Source organism: Pteropus alecto, unplaced genomic scaffold (assembly GCF_000325575.1).
Source record: "Pteropus alecto unplaced genomic scaffold, ASM32557v1 scaffold669, whole genome shotgun sequence".
Taxonomy (NCBI): Eukaryota; Metazoa; Chordata; class Mammalia; order Chiroptera; family Pteropodidae; genus Pteropus; species Pteropus alecto.
Window position 1 is genome coordinate 700,311 of NW_006442554.1, and position 10,241 is coordinate 710,551.

General features: G+C 36.6%; 1 protein-coding gene across 2 annotated transcripts; it reads left to right on the plus strand.

Annotated features, from left to right (window-relative positions):
* The first annotated feature begins 642 nt into the window (after positions 1 to 642).
* Positions 643 to 9,957, plus strand: ZNF630 (zinc finger protein 630). Of its 2 annotated transcripts, XM_006922771.3 has the most exons (5): positions 643 to 760; positions 3,369 to 3,567; positions 7,407 to 7,533; positions 7,769 to 7,864; positions 8,057 to 9,818. In XM_006922771.3, exons 2-5 carry the CDS (start codon positions 3,553 to 3,555, stop codon positions 9,781 to 9,783), a joined length of 1,965 nt encoding a protein of 654 aa, XP_006922833.1. In that variant the 5' UTR covers positions 643 to 760; positions 3,369 to 3,552; the 3' UTR covers positions 9,784 to 9,818. The 2 variants fall into 2 exon arrangements, with proteins under 2 accessions (XP_006922833.1, XP_024896187.1); XM_025040419.1 differs by lacking the exons at positions 643 to 760; positions 3,369 to 3,567; positions 7,407 to 7,533; positions 7,769 to 7,864 and having other exon boundaries at positions 8,431 to 9,590; positions 9,757 to 9,957.
* The last annotated feature ends 284 nt before the right edge of the window (positions 9,958 to 10,241 follow it).

The following is a 10,241-nucleotide window of genomic DNA, read 5'->3' on the forward strand; positions in this document are numbered from 1 at the left end:
GTTTCTCCAAGTGTTTTAGACTTAAGGCATCTGCACTGCAGTCGCCCAGGCGGTGCTTCTACCATCCGGCTTACCACTTTCCCTTGTTCCCACGGAGCACCCCAACACGCTCCGTTGCCACGCCTTTGCTCAGGCTGTGCCTCTGCTGATGGCCGGGAACGTCCATTCACTCAAATCGGGACAGTCGCGATACTTCAGAGCCTCACACTGTTTTCGAAGCATCATTTCCGAATACCTTGCCTTAGAAATATCATGGGGACTTCCTGGGTTCCAAAACGCATATCCCCTCTGGCTGTAATAGGAGGCTCCAGAAGCACTGTGAGACCCTGACTATTTTCCCGACCGGCGACAGAGTTCCTGGCGCAGACCAAATGACACCATTTTTGTTACTGGTAGAACTCGGCGACAGAGTTCCTGGCGCAGATCGAATGACGCCATTTTTGTTACTGGTAGAGCTCGGTTGGGCGGCTGTTTCTAAGCTTGCGAAAGATAAACTAATGCGTCAGCCACATCCACCAAGGAAGGCTGGAAACAAAAAGGAATTTCGGGGGATGTTGAACTTATTTGTGCAAGCGGGGAGCCAAGCCCGGCTTGAGAAGGATCTTTTGGGTCCTGAGTGCAGAGCCAGGGAGAGGGGCCCGGCTGAGCGATGCAGCTGTGTGGTCAGTGATGGGGACATGTGGAAGGACTAATGAGGGGTCCTTTGAACTCAACGGTGTAGAGAACGGTGATAGGAGAATCTGTAGGATCAGGGATAATGGTATGTGGGATGTGCAACGGGGAGTTCATGGTGGGTGAGTGATTGGGGGGTCTGTGAGGGGAGAAATGGTGTATGTAGGGTGAATGATGGGCTTTCAAGGGGTGAATGAAGGGGGTCTGGGGCGAGTGATGGCGGGTCTGTTGGGCGAATGATGGGGGAATCTGTGAGAATGATGAGAGGTTTTTAGGGTGAGTGATGAGGGTCCATGGGGATAGGAATGAGAATATATAGGGTCAATATGGGGTACATGAGTGGTGGCTCTTTGAGATCAATAATACATTCATGAATAAACAAAAATCCCTAGTCTTGTGGTTTCAGCCTTCCAATGGAGGAGTCAGACATTGTGGTTTTAATTTGTATTTCCCTGATGACTACGTTTTCATATACATATTGATCACTTGGAGATCCTCTTTTATAAAATGCCTATTCAGATCTTCTCATTTTCTTTCTATTGGGTTGTCTGCCTTTTCCTTACTGATTTGTAGAAATTGTTTTTATATATTCTGATACCGCTCTTTTATCAGTGATATGTGTTTTGCAAATATCTCCTTAATTTTTGACTTCTCTTTCCAAATTGTGGCATTGAATATTAAGATTTTAAGTTAATTTTAAACTGTAAAGCACAATATAAATTTAATGTTTTGTTATTCTTGAGTTAAAAAGTAGACAACGTCATCTGTGAATTAGGAGGAGAATTAATTTTTTAGGGCATCCAGAAATAGACAGAGAGTTGCATCTCTGAAAATCTTGGTGCCATGACAGCTAAGGAAGAGTTCTCTGTTTTTTGTTTTCCCACCACCTCACTCTCTAATTACTGGCTGTGTCATACTGGACAAGTCACTTAACCTCTCTAGGCCTCAATTGCCTCACTGTGAAATGAAGATAATAGCAGGGCCTGTCCTGTGAGGCTTGGGATGATAATTGAGTAAATACCTGATTATCTATTCACCATGGTTTTGTAACACTGATCTTGTATATACAGTTGACCCTTGAACAACGCAGAGGTTAAGGGCGCCGAGCCCCTACACAGTCAAATATCCATGTAGAACTTTTGGATCCCCCAAAACTTAACTACTAATAGCTTATTGCTGACTGGAAGATTTACCAATAACATAAATAGTCAATTAACACATATTCTGTATGTTTTGTTATATTATATTCTATATTCTTACAATAAAGTAAGCTAGAGAAAAGAAAATATTATTAAGAAGATCATAAGGAAGAGAAAATACATTTTCAGTACTGTATACACTTATTGGAAAAGCATTTGCATATAAGTGGACCTGTTCAGTTCAAACCCATGTGGTTTAAGGGTCAACTATATTTCATGGATCTTTCATGAACTCAAGGTGAGTGCTGCTCATATGATACCCAAGAAAATCCAATCAAATAAATTAAATACCAAGGAATAAGATTTTCCAGGTAGAGTTGAGCTTTGGAGGTCCACAAGCCACTGTAATATCTTAGGGGACAGATGTTTGTTATTAAACAGTTGGGAGCATGATATTGTGGTCTGCCTCTTCTTCATTTCTCGCCTATCTTTCCATGCCATTAGCTTTATTTCCATAGCGCTACTTAATTTATTTCTAAGGACTTTTCAAACATTTGCAAAAATAGAGGGAACTGTATAATAAAGCTCCATTATGTGCATCACTCAATCTCATCAATCGTTAACTCATGGCCAATCTTGTTTCATCTAGACCAAGAGAGGGAAAACTGCAGGCAATGGGCCAAATCGGGCCTCTTTTTCTACAGCCATAAGCTAAGAATGGTTTTCATATTTTTAATAGTTGGAAAAATCAAAAGAATAATATTTTGTGATATGTGAAAATGATATAAAATTCAAATTACAGTACTCATAAATGAGGTTTTATTGGAATATAGCCAGTGAATATATTTGGTTTGCATATTGTCTGTGGCTGCTTTCAGCCTGCAATGGCAAAGCTGAGTAGTTGCAGCAGAGACCATAGGCTACACAAGTCTGAAATATTTGCTATCTGGCTTTTTACAGAAAAAGTTTGCCAACTCCTAAATAGACCACCCATTCATTTTTTCCTTTCAGATTGTTTTTTTCTTTCTTTTTTTAAAATCAGGTATAACTCAAAATGCACAAATATTAAGTATATAACTCAATGATTTTTTACATATATAGTCCTTATTATCTTGAAACAAATCCTAAACATATCATTTTACCCATAAATACTTAATTATGTATCTGTAAATGATAAGGACTTAAAGATTAATACTGTTATTCAAGGTGAAATAATAATGTCTTCAGATCAGCAGTGGTTAAATTCCTTAATATCATCAAATGTCTGGTCAGGGCTCAAACTTTAATGATTATCTCAAAGAATTTTTTTCTGTTTAGATCCAGACAGGGTCCATGCCTTACACTTGGTTGTTGTGTCTTCTTGAGCTTCTTAATTATCCATAGTGTTACTTTTAATGGTTGCCTGCCTTCCCATTCCTTTAGAGGTTCCATACTTATCTTATCAGTTCTCAGTGACTGGGCATTTAGGCTATTTTCAGTATTATGGTGTTAAAGACAAAGCTATGATGAAGGTTTTTGCAGTTAAATCTCTACACATATCTGTGATTATTACCTTAGGACAAAGTTCTAGAATTGGAATTACCGGTCAGAAGAGAAACACAAGTTACCAATGATAACTTTAACAATTAACAAGCAACACACGTCACATCCAGTCATTGAAGAGTGGTTAGCTCAACTTTGTCTCTGAAGACTCTTCTGTACTCCACCACACTCCCAATTGCTTTGCAAAGAGAAACAGAAAATGACTGAAACTCAGGTAAGTTATTTGTTTTCCACTTGGTTTTCCCATAACAAAATGGGAAAGGGCAATTAGTTGAAAATTAGTTGAAAAAGAATTAAGAGAAATTTAGAAAGAATAGAAGATCAAGAAGCATGTGAAGTTGCTGTGAAAATACACAGACCATCTGGCCTTCGTATAAATTTAGCTAAACATTTTACCTGTGAGCTTCCTGGCATCCACAGTGAAAAGGGAAAAATCATGATTAGTTAGATTATTTGCATTCTCCATCAAGAGAAATCGGGTCATCAGTCCAGTTCCTCAGAAAGTCAAGATTTCTGGGCCTTCAGTCTAAAAAACTTTATTGTTGAGTTTTCCTAAAGGACAGTGCTTTTCAGCTCAGTGGTATCATCAAGAGTTGTTCCAAAGAGGCTGTTTTTAGTAAAAATTTTCTGGCAAAGCTTGAAGCATGGGTGGTTTCCTGGTTTTCCATGGCTCTTTTGCTGTCATCTCAGAGTTTATGGGGTCATGTTCCAACTCAAGGCCATCTCCTCTGTTCTTCCATTTTTAGCTTTTTTATTTTTCCTTGCAAGAGTAATCTATACATGGGGCAAAAATATAAACAATATAGCAAAGTAAAAAGTGAAATATTTCTGTAATCTAACTGCCTTCTTCCCTGGCATAACTAGTATTATGTAGTTTGGAGATGATCTTTCCAGACTTTTATTTATGCATGTAACCCCATCTATGTATGTAGGTATGGAACGTATAAATATGTGTGAGTGATCTTATTATTTTCATTAATAAACACACCATATTTTCTGTTCTGCAACTTTCCTTTTTACCTATGCAACCTATACCTATATATCCGATAAATGTACTTTTTATATATTTTATTATGGAAATTTCATTTTCGAACAGGCACAAAAATAGATTTTAGTGAACCCCTTTGTACTTAAAAGTTAGCTGCAAATATCAACTGGTGGCCAATCTTGTTTTATCTATCATTTATCTCCACCCACTATCCTCCTCCTCCTCCTCATCATCATCATCATCTGGCCAATCCCTTATTAATATTTTGTTTAGTATTTTTACTACTATGTTCTTGAGACATAGTGGCCTAAAATTTTTCTTTCTTGTATTATTCTTGTCATGTTTTGGCATCTCAGTTATGTTGGCCTCATATAACAATTTGGGAAGTATTATCTGGAAAAGTTTGGATAATATTGGTATTATTTTCTTCTTAAATATTTGGAAGAATTCCCCAGTGAAGTCTTCAGGGCATGGAGTGTTCTTTGTTGGCAGGTTTTATTTTGTTGTTGTTTTTCTTTTTACAGTGTGTGTGTGTGTGAGTGTGTGTGTGTGTGTGTGTGTGTGTGTAGGTTTTAAATTATGAATTTGATTTATTTAAAAGATATAGTACCATTCAGATTTTCTATTTCTTTTAATGTCTGGTTTGGTAATTTATGATTTTCAAGTAATTTGTTCAGTTTGTCCAAGTTAGAAGTCAGCACGTTTTTTCTGTAAAGGGCCAGATAAAAATATTTTAAGCTTTGTAGGCCATATGGTCTCTATTGCAACTCTTCAAATCTGCTATTATAGGTTGAAGCAGCCGTAGACAATATGTAAACCAATGAACATGGCTGCGATACAAAAGCATTTTATTTATGGACATTGAAAGTTGAATTTCATATAATTTTCATGTCAGAAAATATTCTTCTTTTGACTTTTTTTTAACCATTAAAAATATCAAAACCATTCTTAGCTAGTAGGCCAGATTTAGCTAATGGGCCATACTTTGCTGTCGCTTAATCTGCGTTGTCAAATCGATGGGCTTTTTTTTTTATTGTTTCTAGTTTTTTAAAAAATATATAATAGCAATAATAATAATCACTGCTATTGTTTTTTGAATTCTTACTGTGTGCCAATACCTTTATAAGTAGTTATAGTGGAATTAACTCATGTGATTTACCCAAGAATGCTTTGTGCTAGGTACCTTATTATCCTCATTTTTCAGATGAAAAAACTGAGGCACAGCTAGTATATAGTCTAGCTAAGACTCTAAAGCAATGAAGTCACAAATAAGGGAACAACCTCATAAATACATCTTTGTATATTTGTCAAATATTTATGTAGGCCAAATTCTTAGACATGTGCTAAGTCAAAGAGCTAGCATGTTTACAATTTAAAGGGTATTTCTTAAATTGTATTTTGATATTGTGTAATCAGCTCCCCATGTGGCTACAAATTATTTACAAAGAGGTCCATTTCCCAATTTTCCTCACTACCAGATAGCATCAGTGTTTTCATTCTTGTTATTTTTATGGTTGAGCATTACATTTTATTTTCACTTGCTTTTCTCTAATGATCGAATGACCATCAGCATCTTTTCACGTATTTATTTGCCATTTTATATTTCTCTGTAAATCCCCTTTCCTTCTTTGTCTTTTGCTTATTTCTTTTGGGGCTTTTTGTGTATAAGTGATATGAATTTTGAAGTATACATTACAACCTCTTTTTTTTTGACTAGAGGATGATTTGTCTCTCAATCTTGTTGTCTGTCTCCCCTCACTAGAATATAAGATCCTCGAGGGAAGGTATATTTGCCAGGTTTCTTGCCTGTCATATTCCCCAGTCCCTAGCATAGTGCCTGGCATTCAGCAGGTGCTCAGTAACTGCTTGTTGAATGGATGAATACTTTTTTCACTTAACAATATATCTTAGAGATTGTTGCATATCAATCTATGTAGAGCTTCTTTGTTGCTTTTTATGGTTGCATATAGTATTTTCTCATGGGAACTGAAGCATTATTGATCTATCTAATCCTCCATGAGGTTATTTTCATTCATTTGCTATTATAAACAGTACTGGAGTACAGTATCTTCACATGTGATGTTTTGCTTACATAGATGAGTATTTATGTGGAATAATTTCTAGAAATGGAATTGCTAGTCAGAGGATATATACAGTTAAAAATTTTGATGGGTATTACCAGATTAATTGCCATTAAAATATATTATACCATTGTATACCTACAATTTGAGTGCTTGTTTCTTGACCTTTTCACCAACTCAGTGACTCATCAAACTCTAATCTTTGATAATATGTAAGAAAAACATGGTGTCTTATTTTAATTTTCATTTCTCTTCATGTGAATTAGGTTGAGCACCATTTTACATGTGTACAATCCATGTTCATTTTCTTTTTTGTGAATTGATGGTCATGTCCTTTGATTATTTTTTAAAAAATTAAGTTATTAGTCTTTTTATTCTTGCTTTGTAGGAACTCTCTATACAAATTAAAGAAATTCTCTTTGTCCATTGTATGTATTGTGTATACATCTTCTTCTAGGCTAGTTGCTTGTCTTTTGAGTTTGTTTATAATATTTTGCCATGCAATACATAAAGCAGTCAAGTTTTTCAGTATTTTCCTTTGTGGTATCTGGGTTTTGTAGCATGTTTAGTTAGAAGAGTCTTCTACACTCTAAAATTATTTTTATTTAAAAAAATCTCCTGTCTTTATTTTGTGGCTTCTCTTTTTTTGTTTATTAATTTATTATATTTCAAATTAATTTTTATATATAGTGTGAATAGAGAATCCAACTTCATATTTTTTCCTGATAGTTACCCAGTTTTGAGTAATCTGTCTTTTCTTCCCTTATTTAAAATGTTACCTTTATTATATATTAAATTACCCATTTTTGTTTGCATCTAATTTTAGACTATTCTGTTATACTAACTAATCTTGTTAATGTCAGGATTTTATATCATTTTTTTCTCGTGAAGTATGCTACACAAAATGCAAAGTAGGCATCTTACAGGTATTTCTGTGGTAAAATGATCAGAATGAGCAGATCATACAGGAATATGCTGTTATAGGAATCAGTGACATTTGAAGATGTGGCTGTGGACTTCACTCAGGAAGAGTGGCGGCAGCTGGACCCTGCTCAGAAGACTCTGCACAGGGATGTGATGCTAGAAATCTATAGTCACCTGGTCTCTGTGGGTAAGGACAAATTCTCTGTGTAACAATGAATCAAATTCTCCTTGTCCTTGAGAGCTGTCAAGACCATGACCTTTATGATTTTCCATTGATGATTTCAGTTTTTTATGTTTATATTTTTGCTATATCTAGAATTTATTTTTGTGAGTTAAGGATCCACTTTTGCTGGAGGCCCCTGAAACTGCTTCTCCTCATTAATTTCCAAACTGCCAAGGCCATTATAATTTTCCCTCAGCAGGGTGTTCAAGCATAAAACCAAGTATAATCTTCAAGTTGGAACATGAAACAGATCTGTGGATCATAGACAGTGAGCTGTCAAGGTGGATCTACTCAGGTGAGTAAGAACTGGGTAGATGGCTGAGAGGACATTTTCTTCTTCCCTGAAATCAATGGCCCCTTTTCATCTTTAAAATTCATCAGGCCTCCTTTATAATATCCATCTTACATCAGCTACCTTCTTAGCACTTCTGTCCATTGCTGTTTTCCTTTTGTTATCTATTTGGTATTATTTTTTCTTCTTCTTTAGATAGGGAGAAAAGCCTTGACTCTTCTCAGTGGATCATTTCTGGAGAACTTTCATTTCAAAGGGAGATACCGAAAAGAGCCCGAAAGGATAATTCATTTCACTCTGTCTTAAAAGTCTGGCATATTGATTGTCAGGTAGATAGATATCAAGGAAACCAAGAGAGAATTTTGAGGCAGGTCACAGTCATCAGCCATGAAATAATGACCAAGAATAGAGGCTCCAAATGCAATACATTTGGAAAAATATTCAGTGGGTGCATAGACCTTGATCCTTCAAGTAAAAAACTCCATAATTTTGATTCATGTGAAAAGAGCTTGAAATCTAATTTAGACTCACTCACTTGTAATAAAAGCTATGCAAAAAAGAATCTCGTTGAGAGATTTGGATGCGGGAGACCACCTAGCTACAGTGCTTTCTGTTTTATTCCTGAGAAAATTCACACTGGAATGAAATTCTGTAGACATAATCAATGTAAAAATGTTCTCAATCATAAGCAAGCCCATATTCAGAATATGAAAGTTAAAGCTGGGGAGAAACCCAATGTTTGTAGTGTGTGTGGGAAGAGCTTTATTAAGAAGTCACAGCTCATTATACATCAAAGAATTCATACTGGAGAGAAACCATATGTATGTGGAGATTGTGAGAAAACCTTCAGTGAGAAATCACATCTCATTGTGCATCAGCGGATTCATACTGGAGAGAAACCCTATGAATGTACTGAGTGTGGGAAGGCTTTTTCCCAGAAGTCACCTTTTATTGTTCATCAGAGAGTCCACACTGGAGAGAAACCCTATGAATGTTTTGAGTGCCAAAAAGCCTTCTCCCAGAAGTCACATCTCATTATACATCAGCGAGTTCATACCAGAGAGAAGCCCTTTGAGTGCAGTGAATGTGGGAAAGCTTTCTGTGAGAAGTCTCATCTTTTTATACACCAGACAACTCATACTGGGAAGAAACCCTATGAGTGTACCGAATGTGAGAAGACCTTCCCTCGGAAAACACAGCTCATCATCCATCAGAGAACGCATACTGGAGAGAAACCCTATAAGTGCAGTGAATGTGGAAAAACCTTTTGCCAGCAATCCCACCTCATAGGACATCAAAGAATTCATACAGGAGAGAAACCTTATGTATGTACTCACTGTGGGAAGGCCTTTTCCCAGAAGTCACACCTCACTGGACATCAAAGGCTTCATACTGGAGAGAAACCTTATATATGTAAAGAATGTGGAAAAGCTTTCTCTCAGAAATCACCTCTTATTATACACCAGAGAATTCATACGGGGGAGAAACCCTATGAGTGTAGTGAATGTGGCAAAAACTTTTCTCAGAAGTCACCCCTCATTATTCATCAGAGAATTCATACAAGGGAGAAACCTTATGAGTGTACTGATTATGGAAGGGCCTGTTCCCTGAAGTCACACCTCATTATACATCAGAAAGCTCATACTGGAAAGAAATCATATGAAGGTAGTGAATGTGGAAAAGCTTTCTGTGAGAAGTCTCCACTAGTTGTACATCAGAAAACCCATACTAGACAGAAACTCTTCGAATCTGCTGAGTATGGGATGACGTTTTTCCGGAAATCACAGATGATCACATATCAGAGAACACACACAAGGGAGAAACCGTCCAAATGCAGTGAATGTGGGAAGGTCTTCTGCCAGCACATACACCTCACTAGACATCAGAATCCACGTAGGAGAGAAACCTTATATACATACTGATTGTGGGAAGGTCTTTTCCCAGAAGTCAGACCTCATTGTGCATGGGAAAACTCACATTGAACAGAAATCCTATGGATATGTTGGACATGAAAAAATGTGGCACTTCCTTAACTGTAAAATAGACTCATACGTTCCTAAGGGTGTCTGATTTCCCCTCCCCAAAATGATCTGGTAAAGCCCTTAGAGTGTTTTCAACACTGTAAATATGGAATGGATTTGATCATCCTCAAACTATCCAGCCCCTTTCACAGAATAAACATGTCTGGAACAATTAGCACTGCTTTGGTGTTATTTGGTCCTTAAAGGTTTTGTAGGATTCTCCTGTGATTTTATCTGGGCATGATGCATTATTTGAAGGGTATCTGTCTTTTTTCTCTTTTTCTTCCATCATATTTTCTTTATTTAGATTGTATATGTATTTATATTGATATATCTATCAATGTATAGATATGGATATA

Bases quoted from the DNA above. Each gene is read 5' to 3' on its own strand.
- ZNF630 (XM_006922771.3), top strand. The intron at 7,534-7,768 runs GTAAGGACAAAT...TTCCCTCAGCAG, and splicing joins TAGTCACCTGGTCTCTGTGG to GGTGTTCAAGCATAAAACCA. The intron at 7,865-8,056 runs GTGAGTAAGAAC...CTTCTTCTTTAG, and splicing joins GTCAAGGTGGATCTACTCAG to ATAGGGAGAAAAGCCTTGAC.